General features: G+C 40.3%; 1 protein-coding gene across 1 annotated transcript in view; it reads left to right on the plus strand.

Moving 5' to 3' along the window:
* The first annotated feature begins 553 nt into the window (after positions 1-553).
* Positions 554-15,069, plus strand: part of LOC148364860 (integrin alpha-5-like) — a 106,628-nt gene continuing 92,112 nt past the window's right edge. The window contains exon 1 of the mRNA XM_088339063.1: positions 554-868. Within this exon, the coding sequence (XP_088195189.1) occupies positions 696-868 (173 nt within the window). The 5' untranslated portion in view covers positions 554-695. The remainder of the gene's footprint in view (positions 869-15,069) is intronic.

Consider the following 15,069-nt stretch of genomic DNA (forward strand, 5'->3'; position numbering starts at 1 on the left):
AAGAAAGAAAAAGAGAGAGAGGGAGAAATAAATACAAGTACAGTGTCTTTGTTCGAGGCACCTGGCTTTGGCAACATCAAGTTGACATATTTCAACCTGCAGCTTGTTTTTCTCTTGCGCTTCTCTGTGTGTTGTCTCGCGGGCCGGATTCAATCCCTTAGCGGGCCTGATCTGGCCCGCGGGCCGCCTGTTTGACACCTGTGCCTTAATCACAAAAATGTCTCGAAGGACTGCACAGGATAACAATTACAAAATTGCACAATTACCTGATCTTAAACCAGCATGCGCTTATACGGGTGCGTCTTATGTATGGCAAAAGTTTTAAAATATATCATTCATTGAAGGTGCGCCTTATAACACGGTGCGCCTTATAGTGCGGAAAAAATACGGTAACCCTACCCAACCCTGTACATTTCGAACAGCTTGGAGTAGATTGAAGTCAATGCACGCGGTGTCATTGAAAAGCTCCACCCCGAAGGAGGTCGCATTGGTCCCGTCCCTCTCCGAGTTTGCTGTTCTCCCCATTTCACTCTTCACTCTCCAGATCGTTGCAACTTGCGCCAGAACTGCAAAAAAAGCGCTCAGGATATGACGGAATGCCGCTCAAATCCAGACCTTGGTGCGTAAAGAACGCAACGGATGATGTCTTTTGCGCAACGGCCGCTCAATGAAAGAAGAGACGCGCAAAAGAAGAGATGGGCACGCGGTCACGGGGAAGAAACAGTCTCTTAGTACCTGTGGCGGTTTTGCTTCTGACACAATTTTGCCATTCCTTTAATTTGGACACCGAGCAACGCGTAGTTTTCACCGGACCACCAGGGAGTTATTTTGGATATTCTCTGGACTTCTTTACCGGTCATTTGTCCAGGTGAGTCTATTTCTTTTCATTATTATATATTTTGAACGTGTGGGATTCTTGCAATAGTTATTATTTTATTTCTCTCTCTCTCGTGCTATTGCTTAACCCAGGGGTCATTTTAACTCGGGGGCCACACGATAGAAGAAATATTCTGTCGGGGGCCGGACTAGAAGATGAAAGAGAAAGAAAAAGAAAGAGGAAGAGGGAGGGAAAAGGAGAGAGGGTGGGACAAAGAAAGAGAGAGAGGGAGAGAGCGTGAGAAACAAAAGAGATAAAAAGAGAAGTCGTGAGAGAGGGGGAAAGAAAGGGAGGGGAAGAAAGAAATCCAAAGAGAAATAGAAAGACAGAAGGAGAGAAAAGAAAGCGCGAAGGGTAGGAAGAGAGAAAAAGGAAAAAAAGAAGTTAGAGCAAAATAAGTTAAAAAGACACAGAGAGAGAAAGAGACAAAGAGCAACAAAGGAAGAGAAAAAGAGAGACACAGAGAGTGAAAGAGACAGAGAGAGAAAGAGAGAGAGAGAGAGAGAGAGAAAAAAATAAATACAAGTACAGTGTCTTTGTTGGAGACACCTGCCTTTGGCAACATCAAGTTGACCTATTTCAACCTGCAGCTTGTTTTTCTCTTGCGCTTCTCTGAGTGTTGTCTCGTGGGCCGGATTCAATCCCTTAGCGGGCCTGATCTGGCCCGCGGGCCGCCTGTTTGACACCGGTGCCTTAACCTGTTTTCCCTTGATTATTACGGAGTTTAATACGGCTGAATCAAATATGCTCGTAAACTTCATATTTCTACACTTAGTATCTGTTTAACATGCAGGGTTGGGTAGGGTTACTTTACCTGGATTACTTTCAATTACTTTTGGATTACTCTGATACCAAATATGCTAATAAAAGACAAAAGAAACTAAATATGAATAAAATGACTAAATTTTGTGCAGGCTTGGGGAGTAACGAAATACATGGAACGGCAAAAATGATGTTTGGATTTATTTTCATTTTGTTTCTGTCGCATTTTATGTTCGTTTTGCCGGAGATCAAAGAGATCAAAGCCAGGTGAGAAAGCTTACCACGTGTTGTGAGTCATCATTTTATTCCTATTTAGTTTCTTTTGTCTTTTATTAGCAGATTTGGTATTGGAGTAATCCAAAAGTCATTGAAAGTAATCCAGTTAAAGTAACTCTACCCAACCCTGTTAACATAGTAAGTAGAAAGGAAACCCATTGTGCTAATGCGTGCGCACAAATTCACAAGCACACAAAAAAACGCACGCTCTCAATTCTAGATTCCACTCCAAGAGTGATTGAAAACAGACCTTCACGTCTGTTTTTGAGTAATGCTGTAGAAAGAAAGTGCTTGGAGCTGCAGAGAAGCAAAACACAAGTCTGCTTTTATTGCACATTTTGTTTCGTTTTTGGATAAGAATTAGCGAATTGGACTCGAAATATTCCGTTTGGTGCATCATCAGGATGATAAAATAACTCCAGGAGACTTTAAGTTGGCTTTGGTTTTAAGGCCGTTTGGCACAGATGTGGTCCAGATGTAAGAGAGTGATGAACTTTTTGATGCCTCAACTGGGGACTTCATCACTATTTTGATCTGGAAATTATTTTTGAAGAATGGATTTAGGTGTTTGTGTTGAGTGCAACTCACTGGGAAGCGTGTATGTCTGGACTTTTAGCAAACATCAACAAATAAATTATGTTCTAGTTGCCAATAAAAAAAAAACAATAACGGAAAAAAATTCAAGTGCGGCGGCTTAATTGGCGCCAACAGCCCGCAAGGCTGATTGGTGGACACTCCCATTTTAAACCCCCGGCTTCCTCTTGGTGGCTGTCAGATCGTTGCGAACTGTTGCCTTCTGCTCAGTTAGCCTTCTCGTCCGACCTTGTTTTTTGCTAAGCCTTTTCCTGCCTGATCTTTGTTACCGACCCGTTTCCGCATCTGACTTTGCTCGTTCTGCCTGCCCGTTACCTGAACTGTTTTGTCCCGTTACCTGCCTGCCTCCTGCTACTGACCTCACTTACGAACTCCTACTCGCCAGACACGGAAGTGCCACTTCCGCGTTCCCGCCACCTGCTATCCGCGTTTGTCGATCCGCGGATCGTGGAAGCAAGCATTCTCTTCCTCTTTTATCAATAAAAAAAGAGAAAACGATTGCTATTGCGTCCCGTCTCCGTTCCTGCTTTGTGACAGAGTCAAACTAAAAAAAAAAAAAAAATGTACTTTTGTATCTGTATCTTCCCACTGGACAAGGACGCTTCACATTTTGATGACTGGTCTATTCACACGTTGAAGCAGTATTAACATTTTGTACCAGGATACTTCATTTGGGTCACTATGGTCGGGAATTGAACCCACATCTGGGTCTCTAGACAACCATTTTACCACTGAGCCATGCTGCTCCACTTTGATCACGGGAGAGGTGTGCCTCAGTGGTACCCGAGCGTTGTGGGATCCATGGCTATGGAAGTTGTGTTAGTTTCCTTGGTCAGGACACTGAACCCAATATGTCCCCAGTAGTTGGCATTAGTTGGCAGTATGCTGTTATGTAAATTATGTGCGAGTCATTAATCTTGATGTGGCACACTGATTTACAAGGACATTTGAAAGTGGTTTAGTTTGAGTACAGGGTATTAAATTGTTTCCCCTTATAAACGAACTGCACCAATTTGTTCTTGCAAGAGAATCATTGGACAAAAACATTGGCAATTAAAAAATACTGACTTGAATAGAGTTATGGTGTTTCCTATTGTATTCAATATTTTTGTTTTGATTCAATGTTTGATTTACTTTAGTGTGCATTGAGATTGAGAAAAATTGTGAGTATTTAATTTCATTATTCGAGACGCTTTTTTGTTTGCTAGAGTGCTCGTGAATCTCCATTTTTTTGTGTTGGGTAGATCATTTTGACTTGGTCATTTTGTAAGTAGCTCGCGTGCTGAAAAAGTGTGAGCACACCTGGTTTTAAAAATACAATGTTAAAGCCTTACTTCTACTATAGGGGTCGGGAACCTTTTTGACTCAAAGAGCCATAAAAGCAAAATATATTCATTTTATTTTGGGAAAGAGCTACACCATATATTATGAGACAAATTTACTAAATTGCTAAACCCGCGCCCCAGACAAAAACTTAGTCTTCAGCACATTTATTTTTGATGATTTGATAAAATTGATGAAAAGAGAATAATGCCAGAGCCCGTGTCCCAAAATCAACAAACATACCACTTTAAACTTGTAATTTTCTTGCAATAACTCAAGATCGGTTAAACTCATTTTGACCCTTTTTTTCAAACATATTGGTTTCAAAACCAGATGCAAGCAGTTATTTTGTAAAAACGTCACAACATTCTGCAAACAGGGAGCCTGATGTGCTTACCTTTGGCGCAGACAGAGTAGGGTGAGAGATGGGAGGGAGTGCTTGCAGTTTTTGCATAGCTCCACCCATCCCTCCCACTCACCCAATCAAATAACTTTCAATTCTCTTCCGGTGTTTTGACGTAGTTACAGTTTGTTCTGTGGATTTCATCATAAGGTATCTGAACACTGAACACAGATTATAAGGTGAGCTTTTATATATTAGGATTCTGTAACGTTGTACAGCCAAAACTAGTTTTTTTTTTTTTTTGGTGTGACACCTTGACTGTAAATTGTTGTGAAAAACGTGCCCTATATATTCTGTGAGTATTTCAGCTTTGGTTAGGCTTTGCGTCTATCTGAACAGGATTATAAGCTCAAATTTTGAACGAGATGGAGAAAATTTGCATGCAATCAAATTTGTCTCTGAGCCACGGGTACTCGTAGAAAGAGCCATATATGGCTCGCGAGCCATAGGTTTCCGACCCCTGGTCTACTACAACTGTTTCAGAATTAGTCAAGAGGGTCAAACCCAAATAATAAATGTCACAAAAATACAAATATTGTATGACAATGTCAAAAAGACATTTAAATACTTCAAATTGCCTAATATTTAAAAACTGAAGTCAGTAGTACAAATACAGTATTAACAAAATTGGATCGAAAATACACGTTCGTATGTATGGATCATTTTTGGATCTCATCTCATTAGCTGCACCGCCTATCCTCAGTAGGGTCGCGGGGGTGCTGGAGCCCATCCTAGCAATCATCGGGCAGTGGGCAGGGGACCCCCTGAACTGGTTGCCAGCCAATCGCAGGGCACACAGGGACAGACAACTCGCTCGCTCATTCACACCTAGGGACAATTTGGACCGGCCAATCCACCTGAAATGTATGTCTTTGGAATGTGGGAGGAAACCACGCAAGCACGGGGAGAACATACAAACTCTGCACAGGAAGTCCGGTAGCTGGATTTGAACCCACACAGGTGGTTCCCAAGACCTTAGAACTGCGCCGCCGTGCTGCCCTCATTCTAAGATCCACTGACATTATTTATAGTGATAGCTAAAATGGGAAGACGGTATCAATCATGATATAATAGTATCAATCCGATTCCAGTATTGATAACATTGATATTTGGATAGATCCCGCCCACTCTTAGTAAAAAGTGCTAAATGCGCAAATAAAGTCCCTTTATCATCAAATGTATATGACTGTGAATACAGTGACCTCAATTGCAAACCATACATTAAATATATATATATATATTATTATATATATTATCTATATATATTCACATTTTTATTTGTCCCAAATTAGTTGTGTTAAATTATACAGCTAAAGCACACTTAGATTATGTCTGCAACTCACAGTGTTAAATTTTTATTATAATCAGGAAAATACATCTAGGCAATATATCAAATTAAGTAGTATAGTCATGGGCAGCACGGCGGCGCAGTGGTTAGCGCGTGTGCGGCACAATTCTGAGGTCATGGGTTCGAATCCAGCTACCAGACTTCCTGTGCGGAGTTTGTATGTTCTCCCCGTGCTTGCGTGGTTTCCTCCAGGCACTCCGGTTTCCTCCCACATTCCAAAAGACATGCATTTCAGGTGGATTGGCCGGTCCAAATTGTCCCTCGGTGTGAATGAGCGAGTGAGTTGTCTGTCCCTGTGTGCCCTGCGATTGGCTGGCAACCAGTTCAGGGTGTCCCCTGCCCACTGCCCGATGATTGCTAAAATGGGCTCCAGCACCCCCGCGACCCTACTGAGGATAAGCAGTACAGATAATGGATGGATGGATAACTTATCATTTAAAAAAATTGTCAATTACAAAATTGTGGCTTATGAATTTAAGAGTTCCTAACTCGTGATTTGAGTTGAGAGCAGCTCTAAACGTGTTATTCTTCTCTAAATGTTTTGCCTAATTGTTTTCTTTTTTTTTTTGCAATAATACCATCTCTAAATACATTTGTGTTGGGTATGGTTTGTTGTTGCGTACGGACTAATTCAAAACTATTTTTCCTAAGAATTCTGTTTCATCATTACACTGGATATGTTTACCCAGGGGAAGTAAGTGTCATTTGTTTATCTTGATTTTTCTTGCAAATTCCAACCCTAGAAGCATGTAGAGGAAGGAAGCACAGATAGTGGCTTGATTTGACGAATGCTGAATTAGTTTTTGGTCTGCTGCTGTCATGGAATGATTTAGCTCGTGACCTAATGTGAATCAAATCATTCTTGCAGTTTGTGAGGTAAACAAGACAACAAGAAAAGGCTGTTTTCCATCTTCAGGATGTTTTCATTCTGCTAAATAGGTTAAGGGATAGTTTCTGCTGGACTCATGCATTCTGACAATCGATAAATTGTTTGTGTTTGTCACTGCCATCTGTGTATACCCAATCCACTTATGTTTATTATGTTTTTCTGTACGATTGGCATGTTAAAGTAGAAATTAGGGAGGCAAGAAGGATCGGAATTGGCAAAGGATTTACAATGTTTAAATGTCAATGACTTCCCAAAGCGCTTTACATTGTGCTTCACATTTCCCAATAGCGGCCGTGATCTGTGCAGCCATGTAAGGCGCTAACTTGCTTATTGGGGGTTCAGTGTCTTACCCAAGGACACTTCGGCATGTAACACGGACAAGCCGGGATTCGAACTGGGATCCCTTAATCCTAAAACGATCGCTCTACCTCCTGAGCTACTGCCGCCGTATTTTATGCACTATAAGGCGCATCTAAAAGCCTTTTTTTCAAAAGCTGACCATGCGCCTTATAATACAGTGCGCCTTAAATATGGATCAATATCAAGTCACAAAGTGTTGCAACTAAGGCAAGCAGCCGCCGACTCGATTTTCCCCCGAAGGCGAAGTCGTCCGCAGTGTATGCTGGGATTTATATACCGGCGTTTCATTTCCTAACCAATGTGTCAATCATCGTTTGAATCAGTCACTATTGGCTAAAGTTATTCGGAGGTAAAGGGGGCGGAACCTTTTTTATCATTGACAGGCTCGCATAGGCTAAAGGGGCGACACAAAGCCTGCAATTGGCCGGAAAAGATGAATGTGAATCATACGTTGGGTTGCACTACGGCATAGAGAAAACATGTTTTACTATTCTGTATTTGTAAATATTTGACTCTCCTGGATTTACTACACTCACGGTTGTAAGAAGACCATGGTTACGTATCATTATTGAACGTGATGGCTGCAAGAGAACTTATGGACTTATATTTTCCCGATATTTTGTTTTAGAACGATCTTGATTTTTCTGTGATGAGTCTATTTTTAAACTCAATTCAATTCAAAGCGTTTATTGTCATATGCACAGTAAAGAACCCTGTTTCCCTGCACAATAAAATTCTTACTTTGCTTTCCACACAGTTGCCAGCAAAAAAGAAAATGGAAACTAAGGAATGGTTGGCATTTCTTGAATCCCAAGACTTTAACCTTCCGAATGATATTTGGAACGATGCATTTGAGTGATTTGTGACATCGTACAGACACTGTTTTCCGTACATGTCTGAGACACGTATTTGCTTCTTTGCAAGCTTTCGGAATGTTAAGTGGGTAATAAGTTTGACTGAACGATCTGACTGTTTTGTCGACGTTCCCATTGTAGCGCCTTATAACCTGGTGCGCCTTATGTATGGAAAATATTCGACCAAAAACTATTTTTTGGGGGTGCGCCCTATAACCCGGTGCGCCTTATAGTGCGGAAAATACGGTTTTAGTAGTTTGTTGGGCTAGATTTAAAACAAAATTCAATTCGAATAATTCCCTGTCATCCTTTAACTGGTTTTCAGGTTTTATCTAGTGACCAATCATGTTGTGCTTCAGAAAGCAGAGGAAGTGTGTTTTTAGCAGACCTTAAGGCCACATGGATGTCATTGTCCCTTGACACAAACTCTCAGAATAGAATAGAATAGAATAGAATATACCTTTATTGTCATTGTTGTTTCACACATTCACTGTAAATAAAACGGCTGCTCCGGAAAAATAATAAAAAAGGGGAATTTTATTGGTTACTGTAACTCGCATTATACAAATACAATATAAGTGATACGTTTATAGTTTTGTGACAACGAAATTGAGCATGACACTCCAGTTTCACACATTCACTGTAAATAAAATGGCTGCTCCGGAAAAATAATAAAAAAGGGGAATTTTATTGGTTACTGTAACTCGCATTATACAAATACAATATAAGTGATACGTTTATAGTTTTGTGACAACGAAATTGAGCATGACACTCCAGTTTCACACATTCACTGTAAATAAAATGGCTGCTCCAGAAAAATAATTAAAAAAGGGGAATTTTATTGGTTACTGTAACTCGCATTATACAAATGCAATATAAGTGATACGTTTAAAGTTTACCGGACACTCATAATAAATAGAGAATATATCGACGTATTATCACGAACATGACACTCCAGTTTCAAACATTCACTGTAAACAAAATGGCTGCTCCGGAAAAATAATAAAAAAGGGGAATTTTATTGTTTACTGTAACTCGCATTATACAAATACAATATAAGTGATACGTTTATAGTTTACCAGACACTTAAAATAAAAAGAGAAGATATCGACGGATTATCAAGAACGGGGGAGAAAGCCCAAACCTCAGATAATAAATTTCAACCTGTTCTAATGGCCCTCCCTTGAGCTCTTTCTTATTATTCAATCTGCTTGGAAAGGGAAAGGAAATCAAATCATTGCAACTTGATTGGCTAATTGTAACAATGAGGTAAACAGCTCATGATAGTCAAAACAACAAACAACTGTCATGATTGCGGCAGCTTAATTGGCGCCAACAGCCCGGACAGCTGATTGGCTGTCACTCTCTTTTTCAACCCCCGGCTTCCTCTTGGAAGCCGTCAGATCGTTGTGCGAAATTTTGCCTTCAGCTCAGTAAGCCTTTTTGTCCGACTCCGTTTCTGCCCTGCTTTTTTCTGCCTGATGTTTGTTGCCAACCTGTTTCCGGAACTGACTACGCCCCGTTCTGCCTGCCGGTTACCTGACCTGTTTTGCCCCGTTACCTGCCTGCCTCCTGCTACCGACCTCGCTTACGAACTCGACACCGCCTTTGATCTCCAGTCCCGGCCAACGACTTGCTATTCCCGCCTGTCTCCGATCATCCTCACCAGACACAGGAGTGCCACTTCCGCACCGCTTGCTCCTTTTGTCCGTCAGCCATCGGATCGCGGAAGCAAGCCTTACTCTCCCTCTTTTTCAATAAAAACCGAGAAAACGAGCGCTATTGGGTCCTGTGTCCGTTTCTGGTTTGTGACAAAAACAGTGGGCAATAATAGTCAAAATGATGAACTGGCATCCCATGCGATCTCCTTTTCAAATATCAAATTTTCAAAATATAATAAACTTATCAATAAGTCAAAACGCTGTGTTTGATCTAATGATAGCCCACACAAAAAAGACTTCCCAGTTTAAGCCAAACAATAATAATTACTGAGATCAATTTCATATTTGCAGAGTTATGATTGGGCTGGTACAGTGAACAACATGAAATTTGCAGTATATACAGTGGAACCTGGGTTTTCGAACGCCTCTCAGTTCGAACAAATCGGAGTCCGACCCAAAATTTCCAGAAATTCTTGCTTCGCTGTTCGGTCAAAAAATCGGAGTTCGAACGCCGGTAATGCGTGAGTGCGTACGCTAGGGTGCCATGCTGAGCGGCGTACGGGTGTTTTAGCCCCTTATTATGCCTCCGAAGAAAGTCAGTGCAAGCAGCAAAGTTGCTACAGGGGAAAAAAGAAAAGTAGTGCGTACAACTATTGCATTTAAGAAAGAAATAATAGGAAAATATGAAGGAGGTGTGCCAGTGTCTGATCTTGACCACCACAAAGGTAAGAAATCCTATTCATAATTCTTTTCTTTATCCTTTTTTTTAATTTTTACACGTTCATGTTAGCGTAATCTTTCGTACGGAAAATTACGATAACGCGAACGTACGATTAGCCTGGGTTAGCTTTATGTTTACTTTAAACATTCAAGGTAAACATTCAGGGTGTTGGAACGGAGCCCAACATTCAGGGTGTTGGAACGGAGCCCCCTTTTCTAATGAACCGCTCACCACTTGTTGTGGAGACCCGGGTGCTAAATGACTTGTAACGACCTGATTTTTTTTATTTTTACACGTTCATTTTAGCGTAATCTTTCGTACGGAAGATTACGATAACGCGAACATACGATTAGCCTGGGTTAGCTTTATGTTTACGTTAAACATTCAAGGTAAACATTCAGTGTGTTGGAACGGATTAAAACGATTTACATTATTTTTAACGGGAAAAATGATTTCGGTGATGGAACAAATCGGTTTTCGAACAGGGTTCTGGAACGGATTATGGTCGAGAACCGAGGTTCCACTGTATATCAATGAATACATTGGATTCTTTACGAGCAATGAAAGCTCCCTTCCCGCCCAAAAATATAACAGTGACAAATTTATGATTGTTTGTCGAAAAAGCAGCGGGGTATTTTCTGGTTTGTTAACGATTACTCGCAGATAATCCCAATTTCATCCCTGAAAATGCCATTATTCTTTATTCTTTACTTGTGTTCAATGTAAATCTGCTACAGTTAAATTGAGAAACCATACAAATGCCATCAGTAGGGTGAGCTATCTTTTCCTTTCGACATGAACTCCGGAATGACCCTAATAACTCTTGTGCCGGTCACAGTAAAACCACATCCATTGCTCCCCGTGGTCCTCCAAAAGTGTCATGAGAAGTTTATCATCTTGACTGAGGAAACCACAGCAAAAAAACTTGGTGAAGCAATTGGACACCTACCATCAGGGACTGTTGAAATAACTTTTAGTAAAAGCCATTTGGCTGACTAAAAATAACAATCTCAGTGTTCATTTTAGCTCTGAAAAGTCATGGGTCCCGGGGACTCGCATGCTCAAAAATCTATGGGTCCCAACAGAGATCTATGGGTCCCCAAAATTTAGTCTTATCGAGGTTGAAATTGTAAATCGGCGACAAAAAACAAATAAATATATAAATCTATATATTCATTCAGTTTTAATCATCACACTTAATTGGTAATACAAAGCAGTTATCACTTCAGATTTCTCAGTTCACAAAAATATTGTACAAAATAATATTGCTGAAATATTAGTCTATATATTCATGCAGTTTTAATCGCTTCAGATATTTCAGTTCATATATTCTTCTTGGTTTGCTGTCCCGCCACAGTTGTAAAGGCCTTCTCAAGGTCCAATTGCAACAACGGAATTTCCATAGCTAATTTGTGGTTTTCATTGTCGTTGTGCCGATCCAATGTGCTTTTCTGAAAGTTCGTATTGTGAAGTTATTTATCCAATCCAGTTTTTTTGTCACGCTGGGTGCAGGCATCACAGAACATGTAGCCTCCATTATCCTCCTCCTCATAGCGTAACCAGGAATATAATTGAGTCAATTTTGACAGAAAAGTCCTTTTCTTGCTAGGAGTATTCTTTTTTTTATCTTTCGTTGAATCGTTCGCTTCAAAACGCGTGTTTTCCTTGCCTACGCGGTCTTCTGAAGAATTTTTCAGCCGTTTTTTCGTGCCGGAATTATTGCCGTTGTTACCACTTTCTGTATTATGTTTCGACTTATTACCGACACTGAAGAAATTTTTTGTTGATTTGCACTTAATACCAACTGTTTTTACGGAGGCATACTTCTCTTTCACTCGACAACCACCAAAACAATTACGTCATCTCGAAGCAACGAGATCTCGTTTGCAGAGATCGGCGCGAGACCAAAACAACAATGGCGGATCTGCCTGACGAAAAGTTTGGAGTGCGGTAAATCTTTGTTAAAAAAAAAAGTACTTGGGTAATAATGACAATTTTGTGTCAAAAAAGTTGCGTCCCGCGGACGCACGTTGATTTGACACAATGCGTCCCCAGCAAAAATGATGCGTCTCGGACGCAGGGACGCGGGCAAACCAGAGCACTGCAATCTGACTTGTTGCAGAAAAAGTGCAAACGTATGAATGACCCGTGATCATTTTTTTAAGCATAAGACAAACAGGATATAACGTTATTTCAATGAACTCAAATTCCTTAAAACAACATGAGATGTGTTGATATGAAGACGGCAGCTACCTTAACAGCAGGGTTGGGTAGGGTTACTTCAACCGGATTACTTTCAATGACTTTTGGATTACTCCAATACCAAATATGCTAATAAAAGACAAAATAAACTAAATATGAATAAAATGACTAAATTTTGTGCAGGCTTGGGGAGTAACGGAACACATGGAATGGCAAAAATGATGTTTGGATTGATTTTCATTTTGTTTCTGTCGCATTTTATGTTCGTTTTGCCGGAGATCAACGAGATCAAAGCCAGGAGAGAAAGCTTACCACGTGTTTTGAGTCATCATTTCATTCATATTTAGTTTATTTTGTCTTTTATTAGCATATTTGGTATTGGGGTAATCCAAAAGTAATTGAAAGTAATCCAGTTAAAGTCACCCTACCCAACCCTGCATACAACCCAAGATTTGCCAACAACATCTGAAGGGTGGCATATTTATTTCACCAATAAAGTACATCAAAACACAGTTATGGTGAAACCATCTCAGGCATAGCGTTGGGGAACGCTGGATTTTTCCTCATGAAGATATTCTCCCTACCGTATATATTTGCATCCAAGCAGAATTATGAAATAAAATACGGAATGGAGGTGGTCAACTTATATGTGCACGTTTGTTTGTGTGTCACAAGTAGCTGATCAGGGTTGGGTAGGGTTACTTTATCTTGATTACTTTCAATTACTTTAGGATTACTCCAATACCAAATATGCGAATAAAAGACAAAAGAAACTAAATATGAATAAAATGACTCAATTTTGTGCAGGCTTGGGGAGTAACGGAACACACGGAACGGCAAAAATGATGTTGGCAAGCTGTTTGGATTTATTTTCATATTGTTTCTGTCGCATTTTATGTTCGTTTTGCCGGAGATCAAAGAGATCAAAGCCAGGAGAGAAAGCTTACCACGTGTTGTGAGTCATCATTTTATTCATATTTAGTTTTTGTCTTTTATTAGCATATTAGGTATTGGAGTAATCCAAAAGTAATTGAAAGTAATCCAGTTAAAGTAACCCTACCCAACCCTGCTTAACAGTTTGTGTTGATGTCAGAATTTGTAATCAACATAAGAATACTGCAGTCAAATCATCAACTCATAAACACTCTTTGCTGCTTTGGTGCGCCTCGGAAAACTCGCCGGGCAGCTGTGAGGTCACCGAGCGTCAACATTTAAGGGGAAGAATTTTCCAGCAGGTGCTTCGGGTCGCCCTGGAATACACAACAAACTGCCCCAATTTGCGGAGTTTCAACACAAGCAAAGCCATTTTATGAATATCGGCAACGACGAGTCAAATGAAAGACAACAGACTGGAGCAAAGCTCATTTAGATTTTGAATATTTATTAAAAACATCTTGTTTACTACTACTGCTTGATTGGTTGGTTGGATCCCTTAACAACTAGCGTCGTCATTTGCTGTGGTGTGTCTTGGGAAAGTACAGCCTAGTGCAGGGATGTCAAAGTCAATTGCACAAGGGGCCAAAATTCAAAACACACTTAAGGTCGCGGGCCAACCAGGGTAAACATTTATTGAACACACTTAAACTGAATGTTTTTGGAACCTAAATATGAATAAAAACAGACAAGAATTTTAAATTTAAACTTTAAATCACTTATACAGTAGTTAGTATTTTGCAGTATATAAAAATAGCGTGTTAAATTATACAAATTAGAACTTAACTTAAACAAATTCCTCTGCTCCAATGTCAATGTATACAGTGCATCCGGAAAGTATTCACAGCGCTTCACTTTTTCCACATTTTGTTATGTTACAGCCTCATTCCAAATTGTATTAATTTAGTCTCTTATCTCAAAATTCTACTCAAAATACTCCATTATGACAATGTGAAAAAGTTTTTTTTTTACTTTTTGGGAATTTATTAAAAATAGAAAACTAAGAAATCACATTTACATAAGTATTCACAGCCTTTGCTTAATACTTTGTTGATCCACCTTTGGCAGCAAATACTGTACAGCCTCAAGTCTTTTTGAATATGATCCCACAAGTTTAGCACACCTATCTTTAGGCAGTTTTGCCCATTCTTCTTTGCAATAAGTCTCAAGCTCAATCAGGTTGGATGGGAGACGTTTGTGCACAGCCATTTTCAGATCTCTCCAGAGATGTTCGATCGGATTCAAGTCTGGACTCTGGCTGGGCCACTCCAGGACATTCACGGAGTGGTTCTGAAGCCAATCTTTTGAGATCTTGGCTGTGTGCTTTGGGTCGTTGTCCTGCTGAAAAATGAACCTTCGCCCCAGCCTGAGGTCAAGAGCGCTCTGGAGCAGGTTTTTATCCAGGATATCTCTATATATTGTATTCATTCATTTTTCCTTCTATCCTGACTAGTCTGCCAATTCCTGCTGCTGAAAAACATCCCCACAGCATGATGCTGCCACCACCATGCTTCACTATAGGGATGGTATTGGCCTGGTGATGAGCGGTGCCTGGTTTCCTCCAAACATGGCGCCTGGCATTCACACCAAAGAATTCAATCTTTGTCTCATCAGACCAGAGAATTTTGTTTCTCATGGTCTGAGAGTCATTCAGGTGCTTTTTGGCAAATTCCAGACAGGCTTCCATGTTCCTTTTACTAAGGAGTGGCTTTCGTCTGGCCACTCTACCATACAGGCCTGATTGGTGGATTGCTGCAGAGATGGTTGTCCTTCTGGAAGGCTCTCCTCTCTCCACAGAGGAACGCTGGAAAAATTCTGCTGCTTTGAAGGTCCCAATGAGCACAGTGGCCTCCATTATTCGTAAAT

The sequence above is a fragment of the Urocampus carinirostris genome, chromosome 6 (assembly GCF_059441175.1).
Source record: "Urocampus carinirostris isolate Australia breed hairy pipefish chromosome 6, RoL_Ucar_1.0, whole genome shotgun sequence".
In the NCBI taxonomy this organism is placed as follows: Eukaryota; Metazoa; Chordata; class Actinopteri; order Syngnathiformes; family Syngnathidae; genus Urocampus; species Urocampus carinirostris.